Source organism: Hylobates moloch, unplaced genomic scaffold, assembly GCF_009828535.3.
Source record: "Hylobates moloch isolate HMO894 unplaced genomic scaffold, HMol_V3 SCAFFOLD_1, whole genome shotgun sequence".
NCBI classification, from domain to species: Eukaryota; Metazoa; Chordata; class Mammalia; order Primates; family Hylobatidae; genus Hylobates; species Hylobates moloch.
In genome coordinates this window covers 209,704,992-209,724,042 of record NW_026652276.1, presented here as the reverse complement: position 1 = coordinate 209,724,042, position 19,051 = coordinate 209,704,992, and the positions used below count along the sequence as shown (strand labels likewise).

At 51.6% G+C, this 19,051-nt stretch overlaps 1 protein-coding gene across 5 annotated transcripts in view; it reads left to right on the top strand.

Moving 5' to 3' along the window:
• Positions 1–19,051, top strand: part of KCP (kielin cysteine rich BMP regulator) — a 33,438-nt gene that overhangs the window by 3,824 nt on the left and 10,563 nt on the right. For 3 of the 5 annotated variants that reach the window (XM_058426528.1, XM_058426535.1, XM_058426525.1), the window contains exons 1-16: positions 3,252–3,425; positions 4,290–4,372; positions 13,218–13,311; positions 13,456–13,535; positions 13,612–13,705; positions 14,035–14,120; positions 14,192–14,273; positions 14,490–14,642; positions 14,717–14,823; positions 14,904–14,997; positions 15,685–15,858; positions 15,971–16,053; positions 16,226–16,319; positions 16,408–16,599; positions 16,994–17,164; positions 18,457–18,633. In XM_058426528.1, coding sequence (XP_058282511.1) covers positions 3,350–3,425; positions 4,290–4,372; positions 13,218–13,311; positions 13,456–13,535; positions 13,612–13,705; positions 14,035–14,120; positions 14,192–14,273; positions 14,490–14,642; positions 14,717–14,823; positions 14,904–14,997; positions 15,685–15,858; positions 15,971–16,053; positions 16,226–16,319; positions 16,408–16,599; positions 16,994–17,164; positions 18,457–18,633 — 1,840 coding nt within the window. In that variant the 5' untranslated portion in view covers positions 3,252–3,349. Of the gene's footprint in view, positions 1–692; positions 778–3,013; positions 3,097–3,251; positions 3,426–4,289; positions 4,373–13,217; positions 13,312–13,455; positions 13,536–13,611; positions 13,706–14,034; positions 14,121–14,191; positions 14,274–14,489; positions 14,643–14,716; positions 14,824–14,903; positions 14,998–15,684; positions 15,859–15,970; positions 16,054–16,225; positions 16,320–16,407; positions 16,600–16,993; positions 17,165–18,456; positions 18,634–19,051 lie in introns of those variants that run through there. The other 2 variants (XM_032761655.2, XM_058426542.1) reach the window with 2 other exon arrangements.

Here is a 19,051-nt window from a genome sequence, read left to right as displayed (position 1 = left end):
CCTGTCTGCCTCTCTTCACCTACCTGTCACTGCAGCATGGCACTCGAGATGTTGCATAATGGGCTCTGCCTGCCACTCCCACACCTTGCCACAGTGGCTTTCAGTTGATTCCGAGTAGGAAAAGGAGCTCAACGCCCACGGACACTGGGGGGCCCCCAAGCCACTCAATTCAGACCTGGCCAACAGTGGCATGGAGGGCAGAGAATGTATTAGGTTGGTGCAAAAGTAATTGTGGTTTTTGACATGGCAAAAACCGTAATTACTTTTCACCAGCTTAATAGTTGCTTGTCCTCCTATATCACTTCCCACTCTTCCACTGCCCATCTTCTACCTCGGAACCCCCTGGCCTCCTATTCTCCCTCACCAGGTGCCACATCCACCTTCTGCCAGTCTTTCCTTCCTCCTTCCTCCCTGAGAAAGCCTTCGGTCTTCTTCCTAGGATCTCTCCTCTCTGGGGAATTTGCTGGCACCTGAAAGAGATGGTTTCCTAGGGTTAAGAGCATCAGGAGACGATGGGAGTGGGGGCAGGATGTCTCTTTTCTGCCTTTACACAGAGGGTAGCCCACATCCACAGAGCCAACTCATCCTCTTGCCCCTATGACATGTCTCAGCCTGGGCTGAGGTTTTACTTCCAGAGGCCCTGCCCTCCAGGGTTCTGATGCCTGTGCAGCCACCTCAGTCTGCTCCCACAGGAAGGGACCATCACTTGCAGCCAGAAGCCATGCCCAAGAGGACCCTGCCCTGAGCCAGGAGCATGCTGCCCGCACTGTGAGCAAGGTCAGCCTCCTGCCAGTCTCAGCCCCACTTCCTGCCTGCCTTCTCTGGCCCACAGACACAGCCTGCCACCTCACTGAGTCTGGGACATGCCCAGGGGTGCCTGCCCACTCACTCTGACAGTGGCCAGGGGAGTGCAGAACCCATGCACAAATCAGCAAATACTGGCTCTGGCCTGGGACTGAGCCAGAGACCATGGGGAAACAGGCACAAAATCTTTTTCCTGCCCTCAGGGAGCCTCCAATCTAGTTGAGAAGACAAGCTCATAGCCAAGCTACCACAAGATTGAAGACCCAATGAGCAGATTAAGAGGAGGTGTAGAAGGCAGTGCAGTGTGTATTTTGCCAGAGGAGGGCACAGGAGGCAGGGGAAGCCCGTCGAGGCTGGGCAGTCAGGGGGCCTTTCCAGACAATGGGTCCTTTGAGCTGGGTCTTCATGGGAAAGTGGGGTTCCACCTGAAGGAGAGGGAGTAAGTGAGGGTCCTCTGGGCACAAGGACAGGGTGGAGAGAGGTGGGTTGCAGGAAGTCCATGTGGGAAGGCCAGTGGGAACAGGCTGCTATAAGCCTTGCAATTAGGACTTTTTTCTACGGGCAGTGGGAGGGCATTGAAGGCTGAAGCAGCGTGTGGTATGGTCAAGGGGGCGCTTGAGGAATATTCACCTGGTGAGGGCTAGATGCAGACAGAGGCGTCGGGGCTGTGACAGCAGTTGTCTAGGCATGGAGCCAGGGATGGCAGTGGGCTGGAGAAAGGGAGATGTTTCTAAAGGACGGGCAGGAGCCGGTGACTGGCTGGGTCCCCTGGAATAGTGGAGGCCAAGCTTGGGACACTAGGATAGCAGTGGTGCCAGGGACATGAAGAGAGCTGGGAGGAAGAGAAGGTCATGGCTATGCAGGGGGGTGTTACTGGCTCATAAGGTGATAGTGTTGCGAGATTTAGCAAATGAAAGTCTAGAATGCTTTGTTAAATCTGAATTTCAATAAACGGTATGTAAGTTTTTAGTATAGGTATATCCTATGCAATATTTGGGACATTCTTATACTAAAAATGACGTCTTATTCTTCTGAAATTCAGATTTTACTGGGCATCCTATATTTTATCTGGCAGCCCCTCCAAGAGAGGAGTCTCAGTTGGTAGTAAGAAAGGTGGGACGGGGACTCAGACCAGTTGGGTCTGGAAATGCAGCCTGGAGCGTTGGCTGGAGATGAGGACCAAAATCTTGGGGGTTGATGGATCTCAACGAAAAGACACACAAAGAAAAGACCGCCCCGACACACACACACACACACACACACACACACACACACACACACACACACACACACACACACACACCACACACACACACACACACACACACACACACACACACACACACACACTGTTCAGGGCACGTGGTGCCTCAGGGCCACTGCTAGCCTATATGATGTCTTTGGTGAAATTTTAAAAGGCACCCTTTCCTCAAGACACTACTTCCATCCGTTGTAAAATAATGGAACCATGCTGATGATGTGGCTGTCAGACACTTTACTGCCATCTGCTGGAAAGGGGTAGTAAATATTAAAATCTCTGATGTCTGTCACGTGAATGGTGCCCCTTTAATGTGGCACCCAGTCCTTTGGGTCTCTTACTTGGGGGTCTGAGCCTGGTTTTCCAGGCTGCCCTGGGGCCACGGGGTTGGGGAAACATGGCATCCAGAGCCCTGTCTCATCTCCACCTGCCAGGTAAAGGAATCAGCCACCACCCACATCCCTGCTGCTGGGCAGACTGCCAGCCTGGCCATGCCAAGCCCAAATGTGGGGACTAGGCAGGGCTGCTGCCACTGCCCAGGCATCAGGGCTGAAGCCTGCTAGGCCTGCAGAGTAAGCCAGCTCTGGCAAAGGAGAGGGACGGAGCAGGAAGGGACGAGGAGGGAGAGTGGGAGAGAAAGAGGGAGGATGGTGGGGGAAGGGAGAGCTTGTTCAGTGTCTGCCCTGCAGGCAGGGGCCGTGCAGTGCCAGGGGCCCTCGTGTTCAGAGCTCAACTGCTTGGAGAGCTGCACCCCACCTGGGGAGTGCTGCCCCGTCTGCTGACCCGGTGACCTCCAGCCCTGTCCTGCCCTGCCCTGCCCTGCCCTGCCCCGCCCCGCCATCCCTTCAACCCCAAGGGTCCAGTACCTACTTGGGGTCATGCCTTCCCTCAAGTGATGACAATCCACCCTGCTGCCTGGTGGCCCACTTGTCATCCTGTCAACCTTCCCAGGCTGTGAGTATGAGGGGCAGCTTTATAAGGAGGGGGGCACCTTCCTGTCCAGATCCAACCCTTGTCTGCAGTGCACCTGCCTGGTGAGTCTGCCTGTCCGGTCTGCCCAGGCCCTGCTCCTCCCTGGACACCTGCCCTGCCCTGGGCCCTGCCTGCCACTCCTCCAGCCCCCTCACATGCCTCCCGAGAGGGGGAGCCAGCTAGGTTCTCCCTCCATCCCTGCCCTGTGCCCCCCTCCTCCGAGGGTGCCCAATACCCGCCCACCCAGCCCTCTGCGGGAGCCAGACCTGAAGCCTCACAGCCACTGGTGCATTACAGAGGAGCCAAGTTCACTGCATGCCCCTGAAGTGCCCGCCCAGCCCCTGCCCAGAGCCAGTCCTGAGGCCTGGGCACTGCTGCCCGACCTGCCAAGGTGAGAGCCCCTGGCCCCTCCCTGGTAGAGCCACAGGTAGGTTGTCATGCCATTTCTTGAATTCCAGAGCCCACCTTGCCGGCCTCTGGTGGGTTTGGTCCATGGGGGAGCTGGAATGCCTGAGCTCAAATTCTGCCACTGCCACCTAGTGCTTGTGTGACTCTTCCTCAATTTCCCCATGTGTAAGGTGCAGATAATGATATTCCATACCTCATAGTGCAGCTTAATAAATGTTTGCTTTCTACTTTGTGCTCCCCAATCATAAGACATGGGGTCAGCCCTCAGGGATGACCATTAGAGTGTGACACTGAGTCATACACTAATGCAAAATCTTGTAACAGCCAAGGACAGGAATAGAAGCAGGCACCAGCTAGTGTGCGAATTCAGAGGAAGGAGACCGAATCCAGCCTGGGCACAGGAGGGAAAGTGTCCTGGAGGCAGCTGGTCCCCAGGTGGCCCTTAAGGATAAAGAGCAGTTAGCTTGGTGAAGGGCTGACAAAGGCAGTGAGCCTTCCAGGAAGAGGGGAGAAATCAAGCACAGGCGTGGCCCTGACACGCAGGGTGGGTGTGCAATGTCGGCTGGGAAGGTGTGAGAGGTGACGAGGGGCTGGAGATAGGTGGGGCACATGGATGTGGCTATGCTCTGTCTGTGGAAGACCAGAAAGGGCGGGCTAAGGAGCTGAGGCCTCACCCTGCCTGGGGCACTGGGAGCCACTGTGGAATCTAGGCAGAGATCTGACCCCATCTAGTCTTGGCTCAGGAGAGAGCCCTCAGAGGGCATGCGGTCAGGAGGGCGGGCAGGCTGAGGCTGGGGTCCAGGCCAGCTCCCACCAGGCCTCCCTCTTCTCAACCCCTCAACCCTAGGCTGCACAGAAGGTGGCTCTCACTGGGAACATGGCCAAGAGTGGACAACACCTGGGGACCCCTGCCGAATCTGCCGGTGCCTGGTGAGTCCTGAGGCTGCTCCTGGCCTGTCCCCCTCCCTGCCCTCAGGCCCACTGTATTCATTCCCTCATTCCATGGAGTACTTCACAGAAGTGTTGAGAGGGGACCCAGTGGAGAAGACCTAGGCGCTGTCTGCTGGGGGCTGTGCAGGTGGGGGCTGGGCAGAGCTCATCCGCGTGCCCAGCTCTGAGCCCAAGAGGTGCTTAGCCCGGGTTAGTGAATGAACTCAAGGAGCTCACAGGCTAAAGAAGGAGACCGGGCAGGATATGGCGAGCGGCAAAAGCTCCAGAGTGGGGGAATCACAGTTTGACTTGAGGCATCTAAAACTGTGCTGTCCAGTTCACAGCCACTACTACATGTGGCTACTGAGCACTTGATATGTGGCCAGGTCCAAAATGAGATGTGCCGTAAATGTAAAATACATGCCAGATTTCAGACTTCCTATGAAATAGGGGAATGTAAAATAGTAATCCATTATATGTTGATTACATGTTGAAATAACAGTTTGGATATATTGGGCCAAATGAAATATGTTGTTAAAATTAATTTCATCTGTTTTGTTTTACTTTTAAACATTTGTGAGGCTGAGCATGTTGGCTCATGACTGTGATCCCAGCACTTTGGGAGGCTGAGGTGGGAGGATCACTTGAGCCCAAGAGTTTGAGACCAGCCTGGGCAACATAGCAAGACTTTGTCTCAAAAAATTTTAAAAAATTAACATTTGTTGGAGCACTTAAAATGACATAAGTGGTTTACGTTATATTTCTACTGGGCAGCACAGATCTAAAACATCTTCATGGGAGGGGCAGTGTTTACTTAGGCAAGTAACACTGCCTAAAGAAAAAGAGGGGAAGGTACTCCAGATATAAGGAATAGCCTGGGGGAGATAGGGACATGTAAGCCATGAAGGCCAGGTGGGCACCTGAGGAGGGCTGTGTTTCATGGAGCTTCCTAACAGCCTGCTAAGGACTAAGGACTCTGTGCGAAAGCTACAGGGCACCCAACCCCACTGCAATTGTTACAGGAAAGGGGTCCCAATCCAGACCCCAAAAGAGGGTTCTTGGACCTTGTGCAAGAAAGAATTCAGGGCAAGTCCATAGAGTAAGGTGAAAGCAAGTTTGTTTTTTGTTTTTGTTTTTGTTTTTTTGAGATGGAGTCTTGCTCTGTTGCCCAGGCTAGAGTGCAGTGGCGCGATCTTGGCTCACTGCAAGCTCCACCTCCCGGGTTCACGCCATTCTCCTGCCTCAGCCTCCTGAGTAGCTGGGACTACAGGCGCCCGCCACCATGCCCGGCTAATTTTTTGTAGTTTTAGTAGAGATGGGCTTTCACCGTGTTAGCCAGGATGGTCTCAATCTCCTGACCTCATGATCCGCCTGCCTCGGCCTCCCAAAGTGCTGGGATTACAGGCGTGAGCCACCGTGCCCAGCTGAAAGCAAGTTTATTAAGAAAGTAGAGGAATAAAAGAATGGCTACTCCATAGACAGAGCAGCCCTGAGGGCTGCTGGTTGCCCATTTTTATGGTTATTTCTTGATGATATGCTAAACAAGGAGTGGATTATTCATGCCTCCCTTTTTTAGACCGTATAGGGTAACTTCCTGACATTGCCATGGCATTTGTAAACTATCATGGCCCTGGAGGGAGTATAGCAGTGAGGACGATCAGAGGTCACTCTCGTCGCCATCTTGGTTTTGGTGGGTTTTGGCCGGCTTCTTTACTGCAACCTGTCTTATCAGCAAGGTCTTTATGACCTATATCTTGTGCTGACCTCCTATCTCATCCTGTGACTTACAATGCCTAACCATCTGGGAATGCAGCCCAGTAGGTCTCAGCCTCATTTTTACCCAGCTCCTATTTAAGATGGAGTTGCTATGGTTCAAATGCCTCTGACATTTTCCTCCTCCCTTTTATAAGAGAACTCTTGATCCTAAGGGGTGCAGAGGGACAAAGATCCATCTTTTGTAATTTCTTCAGGCTGAATAGGGGCAATGATATTCCTGCCTAACTATTAGGGTCTCTCTGTCTTGTGTTCAGGGTACAGAGGTGCTTAATCAGAAAGCATCAGTATGGGGAGGGCCATTCATAACTCCGAGTTCTGACAAAAGTTGATATCTGGAAGATTAATAAAAGTTTAATTTAAGAAAACGTTGAGTAAGCTTATCCTTATTCCTACCCAAAGAGTACAACAGAAACATATTCCACAAGAGTAAAGCAAAATCAGTAAAATTATTTCAAGTAAACTAAATTAGAAGGCTTTCCGTGAACTGGGCAACTGTTGGAACCAAGCTGATATGGGGTTGCTAGATGATTACAGTACATGCCCAGAATTAGAATATTGACTCCAGATTTTTACATAACCCATCCTTTTTGTTTCTTTTGAGCAGCAGCCAGAGATCTCTGGTTGGGTCACAGGAACAAGCTGTCAGTCTAAATTGCAAAAACAAACTTAAAAACAACTGCTGAGACTAGAATTTAATAACAAGTATACCATAGTTCTTGAAATATAATATTTCTCTCTCTAGTTTCCCATTTTTACTAAAGACTAATCATGGTAACACTGACTTGCTTTATTATATTTGGCCTGATTATTTGTATAAAGTGCAGCAAGAATAATTATTTTTTATGTAAGCTCTTTGAAATTGGCTTTGATGGAACTCTGTTTCATAAAGAATCTCAGATAAGATTTTTTTTTTGAGCCAAGCCTTGCCATGGGTTTGTGCCCTCAAATACCTATGAGTTGAGTAAATTCCTCTCCTTTTGAGGTTCCAAGATAACTTGGGGCTCCTGGGCCTGTTAGAAAGTGACATTCTTTACTTACCACAGGTCAGAAACCCTGTACAGGGACTGTGTAGGCAAGGTATGAGGCCAGTTTGCCCAAGGGGCGTTTATGGGCTCTACAAGCCAAATTTGATTCCTTAAGGGAAAGTATGCCATTCCAGTCAAAGCCTTGGTAAAATAGCCAGTTTCTCCAATTGTGTCCTGTTACAAAAGAAAACAGATTCTTATTGCACTCATGCAAATAGCTATATTGCCATAAATTAAGGATACTCACAAATAGTTTCCAAATTCTGGATAAATTAGGTAGAGAGAAATAAATATGCTCCAAGTTTGTTCACAGGAGTATACTCAGTTGCCAAAAACTGTAAATAGCTCAAAAAAAGTTTCCCTGACTATGAAAAACAAAACAAAGGATCAGCGATGTTTTGAACAAAAAGTCAAATAGATTATGTCAGAGTCCATGCAGTTAACTTCTGTTTGATATTCATGAACATTTCAGCTCTCTGAGTTCTGAAAGTTTTTTCTTCTATTCTGATGTCACAATCTCCAAAGTTATCAGAAAACCTGCATTTAAGAGCACCTGTTGAAGTCCTATAGCTGGTTATAAAACCACCTTTTAAAGAGGGTTAAAACAAGATAACAATTGTTTGTGGATGGCAAAAGGTTTTAGGACGGCCGCTATTAAAGCCACAATTGATAAGGAAATTTGGTTACTCTTGTGGCATATAATAATTTCACATAACAATTATAATTATTAATAACATACACTAAGTCATATCAGCATTATAGGAGTTTCTTATAATTTTGGAACACATACCAGTAATACATTTATACAAATACAGCCCAAAGAAAACCAAATACCATTTCATATTTGACAATACTTCCCATATGACTTTTATACCAAATAAGCCAAATGTCACTGTTGCATGGGTGCATTATTGATGTCAAACCCAATTCTTAATAAAACCTTATAGACAAATATATTTCTTAATCAGTTTGACTATAAGGTAAGATTTTCATAAATGTTTTATAACCCTTTACAAATTTTTGTTAAAGAGCAGATTACAAGCAGGTTTTGCTTTAAAAAAAAAAAAAAACCTATTGTACTTTTATTCCAATGCTCAATTTACAGAAAAACTGAATAATACCCCTTTAACTTTAACCAATATGTTCACACACAATTTCTTTTACAAGCTTGATTGTTCACAGGCTGGGCGTGGTGGCTCACGCCTGTAATCCCAGCACTTTGGGAGGCCGAGGCGAGCGAATCACCAGGTCAGGAGATCGAGACCAAGGTGAAACCCCGTCTCTACTAAAAATACAAAAATTAGCCAGGTGTGGTGGCGGGCGCCTGTAGTCCCAGCTACTCTGGAGACTGAGGCAGGAGAATGGCGTGAACCCGGGAGGCGGAGCTTGCAGTGAGCCGAGCTCACGCCACTGCACTCCAGCCCAGGTGACAGAGCAAGGCTCCGTCTCAAAAAAAAAAAAAAAAAAAAAAAGATTAATTGTTCACAAACCTTCCACAACTTGCTCAAACCTTCAGCTTTATTCTATCTAACTTAAAACAATCCTTTAACCGTCTAAACTTAGGCAAGAAACCTACATTCCCATGACTTTTTATAATCTTTTACCAAAAGTACATTCTACTTTTCTTACATGCCTTGCATGTAGAACTGTTTTTTCAGTTGTCTTAATTACATGTTACAATGTTAATCCTCAGCAACTTTTACTTTTGGTGAAAACCTTGGTAAGTTCAGGATTTTAACTATGTACTAGGTGTGGAGCCTAGCCTAGGACACACCAGGCAGAAGTGCAGAATAAGGTCTGACATTTTCCAGCACAGTTAGGAGGTGTGGCAAGCTCCACATGTCCCAGGCCTTACCTAACTGTAAAGCAGGCAAGTTGTATAGTTAAGAGTCATGGTGGGGCTGGGTGCTGTGGCTTACGCCTGTAATCCCTGCACTTTGGGAGGCCAAGGTGGGCAGATAACTTGAGGTCAGTGGTTTGAGACCAGCCTGGACAACATGGTGAAACCCCATCTCTACTAAAAATACAAAAATTAGCTGGGCATGCTGGTGCATGCCTATAATTCCACCTACTCAGGAAGCTGAGGCAGGAGACTGGCTTGAACCCAGGAGGTGGAGGTTGCAGTGAGCCAAGATCGCACCATTGCACTCCAGCCTGGGTGACAGAGTGAGACTGTCTCAAAAAAAAAAAAAAAAAAAAAATGGAAAGAAAAAAAAAAGAGTCATAGTGGCATTTTATGAAACATTTAGGAGGCCTAACAACCTTTAAATTGTACATGTCTTGCATAAATTCCCTTTCATGAATTCTTTCATGACTTACACAGACAATCTACAATATGCTTGGGACTTTCTGACTTGTCCTAAACATTCCTCTTTTTAAACAACCAGTCATTTTACTTTAGGACAAGAGTTTACCACACAAGATCCTTTCTTATATAAAATCTCTTTGCTTTATAACCTTCTTTGCATAGCTAGGAGACATGGCTAATTCCACATGTTCCCAGGCCTTATCTAGAATCTAAAGCTCTAAAATAAATTGGATAATTTTCAAAAGTCAAAGAAGCAGGTTATGACCTTAAAGCATTTAGCAAACCTAATATCTGACCTGCATAATTTAGACCAAATGTTTACATTTTTGAAGATATTTTTATTTTATCAATAATCTTTAAAACTGTTCTTATTTCCCAAAGATTACTTAAGTCACATGAACTAAAAGGCATTAGACTTTTTACTTTTCTGACAAAATATTTAAGCTCTTATTATTATTAAACCAATTAGTTAAAGCTCTTTTCTGTATAAACATCACACACACAACACATATAAATACACAGACGAAAGAAGATAAAGGACTCATCCTCTAAGTTGTGAACTGAACCCTGAACCCAAGTCACCATTGTGATGGCAGAGACCAAGAGAAAGTACTGCCATGTGGTTACAAGGTCAAGTTCCCAAGGACATACAAGACAAGAGGGAAACCTCATCCAGTTATTTTTCAGGGACTTGCAGCAAAGTTTGTAACTGACAAGCTTGCTGGGCTGTCTTGCAAAGCAGGCTTACGGGTGTCCTAAGCCTGTGTTCTATTCTAAGGTACCTTTCTTTATGACAGAATAATACAGAAAGACACACAAAGCACACCAGATTCACTATACCTTAAGACGAGCTCACACATTCTTTTTTTCCATTAATCAAAACTTTGCAGAGGAAATAAACAGTGATTATTACCATTCATTCAACCAGCTTGCAGTGGAGGGCACTGGGGGACGCATTGCCTGAGGCAGAGTGGGAAAGGCAAAGTGCTCAGGGAGGCGAGAGAAAGACCCACCTATTGCTCAAAAGTTTGGGTGGTTGTGTATCGGTAGCGAAGGGAATTTTTTTTTTTTTTTTTTTTTGAGATGGAGTCTTGCTCTGTCGCCAGGCTGGAGTGAAATGGTGCCATCTCAGCTCATTGCAACTTCTGCCTCCTGGTTTCAAGTGATTCTCCTGCCTCAGCCTCCCAAGTAGCTGGGACTACAGGCATGTGCCACCACGCCCAGCTAATTTTTGTATTTTTAGTAGAGACAGAGTTTCACCATGTTGGCCAGGATGGTCTCAATCTCTTGACCTTGTGATCCGCCCTCCTCGGCCTCCCAAAGTGCTGGGATTACAGGCGTGAGCCACCGCGCCCAGCCATGAAGGGATCTTTTTTGGCAGTCCTATTAGCTCTTAAGTTTTCCCTTTTAGGAAGGAAAAAGCTCCGCATGTCCCACGATCCTGTACTTGCCTAATCCTGTCACCCATAGCTGTCAGCAAAGAGTACAAGGCAGATTAATCCCAAGAGAATAGCTGTCAGCAAAGAGTACAAGGCAGATTAATCCCAAGAGAATAGCAGTCAACATCCCGTAGTGCCAAACTCATTCTTAACCGGGAGGGACTTTACCCAGAGGGGCCTCTATCCCTCTAAATATTAGAAGGGACTCTAACCCTCCCGAGTTGGGCCTCTATCCCAAGGTCCGTCAAGCATCCTTGCCTTTTATTAAGGCAGACCTCTAACTCCCCTAAATTGGGCCTCTAACCCAATCCCATTATTTACCCGGGTATATGCACCCCACTTACCCAGACTCTGCCAGTCAGTGCTGCAGCCTATTTCCTTCTGGTTGGGAGATTTCTTCAGTATTGTCCCTTCCATGGCTCACCAGAAAGATGTACCAGACCCCACCACTTACCAAAAATTAGCCTTTGGGTCGGGGGTTTCCGCACTATCATCCCTTCAGTGGTTGCCAGAAAGATGTTACAGGAAAGGAGTCCTGATCCAGACCCCAAGAAAGGGTTCTTGGATCTTGCACAAGAAAAAATTCAGGGCGAGTCTATAAAGTGAAAGCAAGTTTATTAGGAAAGTAAAGGAGTAATAAGAATGGTTACTCCATAGACAGAGCAGCCCTGAGGGCTGCTGGTTGCCCATTTTTATGGTTATCTATTGATGATATGCTAAACAAGGGGTACATTATTCATGATGCCCCCTTCTAGACCATATAGGGTAACTTCCTGACATTGCCATGGCATTTGTAAACTGTCGTGGCGCTGATGGGAGTGTAGCAGTGAGGACGACCAGAGGTCACTCTCATTGCCATCTTGGTTTTGGTGGGTTTTGGATGCAACCTGTTCTATCAGCAAGGTCTTTATGATCTGTATTTTGTGCCGACCTCCTATGTTATCCTGTGACTTAGAATGCCTGACCATCTGGGAATGCAGCCCAGTAGGTCTCAGCCTCATTTCACCTAGCCCCTATTCAAGATGGAGTTGCTTTGGTTCAAATGCCTCTGACACAACCACATCCTCCCTCTCCCCACCCATGAGAAGTTATTGGCTGCTCAGACCCTGACGGGGCTGGAGGCAGTGAGCCCAGGGATGTGGGTGTGAATTCAAGGCATGGGGTCTTTTGGGGTCAGGCCATGGGGTAGTGGCAGCAGCCACCATGCTAAGTACCAGCTTCTAGAGGTAGATGCCACACCAGACCCCTTGTTTTCCTTCATCCCACAGCAAGCCTATGAGAACAGGACTATTTTTTCAGGTCCATTTTTTTTCAGACGAGTAAACTGAGTCACGGAGAGCTTAAGTGACATGCTAGTTTATGTAACTGTATGAGTTTCCTAGGCTGCTGTAACAAAGTGCATAAGTGCATACTGGGTGTCTTGAACAACATAAATATATTCTCTCACAGTTCTGGAGGCCAGAAGTATGAGATCAAGGTGTGGGAGGGTTGGTTCCTTCTGGGACTGTGAGGAGGAATCTGCTCCAGCCTCTGCCCTCGCTTCTGGTGATTCGCTGGCGATCTCTGGCATTCCTTGGCTTCTGCAACACCTGAACCTCTGCCTTCTCTTTTCCATACCGTTCTCCCTGTGTGTGTACGTGTGTGTGTCTGTGTGTAAATTTCCCCTTTTTAGAAGGATATTGCCTGGAACAGTGGCTCACGCCTGTAAAGCCAGCACTTTGGGAGACCAAGACAGGTGGATCACCTGATGCCAGGAGTTTGAGACCAGCCTGGCCGACATGGTGAAACCCCATCTCTACTAAAAATATAAAAAATTAGCTGGGCATGGTGGTGCACGCCTGTAATCCCAGCTACTTGGGAGGCTGAGGCCGGAGAATCGCTTGAACCCAGGAGGTGCAGGTTACAGTGAACTGAGATCACACCATTGCATTCCAGCCTGGGCAACAAGAGTGAAACTCCATCTCAACCTGCAACCTGCAAACCTGCAACTTGTTTTATCAGCAAGTCTTTTTTATCATCTCAAAAAAAAAAAAAAAAGATACTAGTTATATTGGATTAGGGACCCACCCTGCTCCAGTATGACCTCATCTTAACTAATTACATCTGCAATGACCCTGTTTCCAAATAATGTAACAGGCTGAGGTGCTGGGGGTGAGGAGTTCAACATATGGATTTGGGGGCAGGGACACACAATTCAACCCATAAACACATCTAATAAGTGGATAGCTGGGATTCTAACACCATTTCCACCTCTCAGTTGAGCCCTGTCGGCCCCTTCCCCTGTTCATTCTCACCAGGAGGGTCATATCCAGTGCCGCCAGCGAGAATGTGCCAGCCTGTGTCCATACCCAGCCCGGCCCCTCCCAGGCACCTGCTGCCCTGTGTGCGATGGTGAGTCAGTGGGTAGGGCAGGCACCTGACCACGGTGGGCAACCTGGAGAAAGCTGATGGGTGGCCCTGCTCAGGGGCCCATGAAGGCCAGGAGAGGGTGGGGAGGGGCCCCTGAGGAACATCTAAGGCCCCCCTTCCCAACAGGCTGTTTCCTAAACGGGCGAGAGCATCGCAGCGGGGAGCCTGTGGGCTCAGGGGACCCCTGCTCGTACTGCCGCTGTGCTGTGAGTGTGGCTGCCTGGCAGGGAGGGCCTGGCTCCCGGGCCTGCCTCTGGCATGCTGACCAGGCCCTGTTGGCAGAATGGGAGTGTGCAGTGTGAGCCTCTGCCCTGCCCGCCGGTGCCCTGCAGACACCCAGGCAAGATACCTGGGCAGTGCTGCCCTGTCTGCGATGGTGAGTTGGGGCTGGAGTCTCTGCAGGACTGGCAGGCCTTGGCCGCAGAGAGGCTCTAGGTGTGGGCGATTTGCTTCTCTTGGACCTAAACCCCTGTTACCCTGTTCCCAAAGTGAGTCCTCACCACACCTTCTCATGGCAAACTGGCACCATGCTGGGGCCTATGCTTCTGTGGCATAGCTGTGGAGGGCAGGGGGCTGCTGGCAGGGCGCCCTGGAGAACTCAGCTGGATCTTCTTTGTCAGGGTGGGGGTTGGACACCTCGGGGTGACATGAAGCTTCCCCTCTGCCTCCAGCCCTATACCCCCATGCCCCTGTCATCCCATCCAGGCTGTGAGTACCAGGGACACCAGTATCAGAGCCAGGAGACCTTCAGACTCCAGGAGCGGGGCCTCTGTGTCCGCTGCGCCTGCCAGGTAGGCGGTCCCTCCGCTCACACCCGGATCTGCCCCATTCCTTCAGGGTGTCTCACCTGCTTCCCTCCTAGGCTGGCGAGGTCTCCTGTGAGGAGCAGGAGTGCCCAGTCACCCCGTGTGCCCTGCCTGCCTCTGGCCGCCAGCTCTGCCCAGGTGTGTGTGAGAGGGGGAGGAGCAGCTGCTATGGGCGCTGCCTCTGAGGGCTGCAGATGGAGGGTGCTCCTTCCCCAGATGGGGTACGGGTTGCTAAGTCCACTAGCCATTCTACAGTGTCAGTGGGGATGGCGAAGCTGGGGTCCCTGTGTCCTGGGAAGGACAGGGACTGGTGGGAGGTGTGCAGGCTGCCGCCTGACAGCCCCCTTACTACAGCCTGTGTGCTGGATGGAGAGGAGTTTGCTGAGGGAGTCCAGTGGGAGCCTGATGGTCGACCCTGCACCGCCTGCGTCTGTCAAGATGGGGTACCCGAGTGCGGGGCTGTGCTCTGCCCCCTAGCCCCCTGCCAGCACCCCACCCAGCCCCCTGGTGAGTGCCTGGGCTGATCCTGGCTTTCTTCCCCTGCATTACCCAGCTCACCCTGACCAGCCTGCCCCACCCAGGTGCCTGCTGCCCCAGCTGTGACAGCTGCACCTACCACGGCCAAGTGTATGCCAATGGGCAGAACTTCACGGACGCAGACAGCCCTTGCCATGCCTGCCACTGTCAGGTAGCTGCCCAGCGTTGCTGCTGCCCTGCTGAGCCCCTCCTGGGCGTGCCCTCATTGCTCTCTCCCCTGCTCTCTCCCAGGATGGAACTGTGACATGCTCCTTGGTTAACTGCCCTCCCATGACCTGCGCCAGGCCCCAGAGTGGACCAGGCCAGTGTTGCCCCAGGTGCCCAGGTATGTGGGTACTCACTGTGCCTGAGGGGATCAGGGCCCCAGAGGCTGCTCTCCCACAGCCCCATGGGCCCAACAGGTATCTTAGAAAGCAATGGCCTTCTGAATTGTTTCAGTCTTGTTTCAGAGCTTAGAACTCTCTGGAACTCACGGGGTGTGGGTGGGAGGGAGAGTAGAGATTTGTTTATTCCTGCCTGTACCTACACCACCCTCCCCTCCCATGCTCCATTTCCTCTTCTAATAACTACTGCCCCCCTACCACGCTAGGGCCCCCACTCCCCTACCCCCCAGGTAAACCCATGTGTCTACCTGGATAACACAGGTTCATGAGCAGGCACTTGAGCCTGCCACGTAGGAGGCCGGGTGCTGGGATGCCTGGGACACGTCCCTGCCCGCATAGAGTCTGTGTGAGGGCGTGTGTCAAACACAGGTACACACGTGTGTAAGCACTCCCCTTCTTCCCCTCAGAGACACACATCTGCCTGCAGGTGAATGACCCCCAATGCACATGCACACTCGTGTGTGCTCACAACGATACACGTGCCTGCACACATGTGCACATGGCCACTTCCTCCTCTTTCCCCTCTAGTCAGCTTCCAAGTGGGCACTTGGGTGGCGGCTCTGGACTCCAGGGCTGGAGGGGCTATCAGGCTTTGCCTTTATACCTGCCCCCACCTTCCACTTGCCCAGATTGCATTCTGGAGGAAGAGGTGTTTGTGGACGGCAAGAGCTTCTCCCACCCCCGAGACCCCTGCCAGGAGTGCCGATGCCAGGAAGGCCATGCCCACTGCCAGCCTCGCGCCTGCCCCAGGGCCCCCTGTGCCCACCCGCTGCCTGGGACCTGCTGCCCGAACGACTGCAGCGGTGAGGTGGGCGGGTCGGGGCGGCCTTCTGGGATGGGATGGCGTGGCCCCCGGAAGGCAGCACGCCCTGGGGCAGTCGCCCTCTCCCAGGCTATAGCCGCTCCCTCCCGCAGGCTGTGCCTTTGGCGGGAAAGAGTACCCCAGCGGAGCGGACTTCCCTCACCCCTCTGACCCCTGCCGTCTGTGTCGCTGTCTGGTGAGTCTGCACCTGGGTGGGAGGAGCCCAGAGGAGTGGAGGCGGGACTTGCAGAGGCCAGGAGAGGCCCGCCCAGGTGGGAGGGGTGGGACCTGGTGGCACTGGGTGGGAGGGGTCTCCTCGGCCTCCCCCAACTAACCCACTGACCCGTGGTGCGTCTGTCGGTCCGCAGAGCGGCAACGTGCAGTGCCTGGCCCGCCGGTGCGCGCCGTTGCCCTGTCCAGAGCCTGTCCTGCTGCCGGGAGAGTGCTGCCCGCAGTGCCCAGGTAGGGGCCGCACCCCTCGGCTGCTCCTCCCTGTGGGTCCCCTCGGAGGCCTGTTCTTGGGCTCCTTTGACGCACCCTCTCGCTGCAGCCTCCCCAGCTCCCGCCGGCTGCCCACGGCCCGGCGCGGCCCCCGCCCGCCACCAGGAGTTCTTCTCCCCACCCGGCGATCCCTGCCGCCGCTGCCTCTGCCTCGACGGCTCCGTGTCCTGCCAGCGGCTGCCCTGCCCGCCCGCGCCCTGCGCGCACCCGCGCCAGGGGCCTTGCTGCCCCTCCTGCAATGGTAACGCCCTGGCGGTGCCCCTCTCGGCCACCTGCGTCCTGCCGCCCCGCCCCGCCCCGGAGCGCCCTGCCCAGTCCCCCTCCTCCAGGAGGCCCGCTCCGCCCACATCGGGGACCTCATTAGGAATGTAGTGTCCGGTCAGCATGGCCTGGGAGCCAGCAGGCACAGCCCTCCATCCCCCAGCCCCCCATGACACCCATCCTCCACGGACCTCAGCCTCCACGGAACCCACGGCCTCCCCGCCGTCACGGACCCCCAGCCCCCACGACCCCCAGCCCCCACGACACCCGTCCTCCATGCCCCCCAACCCCCACGAACACCAAGTCCCCACAGCCCTCCGGTCCCCACGGCCCCCCAGCCCCTACAGGCCCCCAGCCCCTGCCCTTCTCCCCAGGCTGCCTGTACCAGGGGAAGGAGTTCGCCAGCGGGGAGCGCTTCCCATCGCCCACTGCTGCCTGCCACCTCTGCCTTTGCTGGGAGGGCAGCGTGAGCTGCGAGCCCAAGGCATGTGCTCCTGCACTGTGCCCCTTCCCTGCCAGGGGTGACTGCTGCCCTGACTGTGATGGTGAGGGTCATGGATAGGGAACTGCGGGGGTGGGATGGGGGGACCAGAGGGCTGGGTCAGAATAATCTTTACTGCCTAGGGTGGATCTAAAATATTTATTACAGTAAGAAAAAGCCGCGAGGCTGGGCGCCCTAGCTCGAGCCTGTGACCCCAACAATTTGGGAGGCTGAGGCAGGAGGATCGCTTGAGCCCAGGAGTTCAAGACCAGCCTGGGCAACATAGAGAGATCTTGTCTCTACACAAAAAATTTAAAATCAGCTGGTCGTGGTGGCTCTTGTAGTTCCATCTACTCGGGAGGCTGAGGTGGGAGGATTGCCCAGGAGTTTGAGGCTACAGTGAACCGTGTTTCGCCACTGCACTCCAGGGTGGGTGACAGAGTGAGACCTTGTCTTAAAAAAAAAAAAAAAAAAAGCCTGCGACTAAAGCCTGGATCTTCTCCTGCCTCTGTTGCTATTTGGCGTGTGGTCTTGGGCAAGTTACATAGCCTCTCTGGGCCTAAATTTGGCTCTTGTAAAAAGACCCAGTCCCCTAGTCCCCCTGTCTTCCCTCACTATTGTGCGATCTTGGCAATTTTGGCCACTCGCCCTTACCAACTGTAATTTTATTTACTATTTGCCTTCCAATTAACTCACTTATTAATTTAAATTGATTTAGAAAAGAGTTTTAAATCATACTGCAAGTGGAAAACTAGACTTGCCAGGACCATATTACCATAAAAATTAATATAATTAAAATTATAATGTTGTTAAATCCTAGTCAGATACTTTTGCCCACCAAGGCTTTGAGCCTGAAATTCACCCTCTCTTTTTTAAAAAGGGAGGTGAGCAAATGGCAGAGGTGCCAAGGGCAGGCTGCCACCACCCTGGGACCCTACCCCCTCCTGGATTCATCAGTGGGCTCAGAAGAGCGTGGGAAAGGTGCTACCTTGGGTCCGCACCACCTGAGTCAGCTGGGGCTACTCCTAGCTCTCCGGGTTGGGAAACTGGTGCCTCTGACAGTGGCCTGCTGAGTATTTAAACCCAGGGGCAGCAGATGCCTTGTGGGTGTTTTCCTACAAATTAAACAGGAAGGTTTTTTGCAGGATAAAGGGGAGAAAGTTTGCCCTTTGGCCAATCCAAACCCCGCCTCCCTCACGATTGCTTTGCCCCCTGGGCTTGGACTGTGACCCCCAGCCCCCACGATAGATCTTTGAGATCTTGGATGCATAACAGGCCCAAGCTCAGAGCCTATGACCGCTGCCCTCTCATCCCTTTCTGTCCCTTCCCTCGGCCTCTCTGTCTCTTCTCTGAAAGGTTGTGAGTACCTGGGGGAGTCTTACCTGAGTAACCAGGAGTTCCCAGATCCCCGAGAACCCTGCAACCTGTGTACCTGCCTTGGAGGCTTCGTGACCTGCGGCCGCCGGCCCTGTGAGCCTCCGGGCTGCAGCCACCCACTCATCCCCTCTGGGCACTGCTGCCCGACCTGCCAGGGTAGAGCCACACCTGCCCTTCCATTCCCCCTGCTGGGACTCCCATGGGTGCCTCTCTCACCGATTCCGCTTTCCTCCCAGCCCTGCCACTGCCTGCCGCTCCACCATACTTTTCTCTCACTCTCCGACTCCCTCACCTTTGATAGAGGTCCTGGGCAGAGCTGTGTGTTTGTATGTATGTGTGTGTGTATGTGTGGCTCTGTGTGTGTGGCTGTGTGTATGTGTTTGTGTCTGTATGTGTGTATGCATGTGTGTGTGTGTGTCTGGCTGTGTGTGTGTGGCTCTGTGAGTGTGGCTCTGTGTATGTGTGTGGCTGTGTGTGTGGCTGTGTGTCTTGGCCTGTGTGTTTGGGTGTATCTGTGTTTGTGTGTGTTGCTCTGTGTGGGTGTATCTGTGTATGTGTGTGTGTTGCTCTGTGT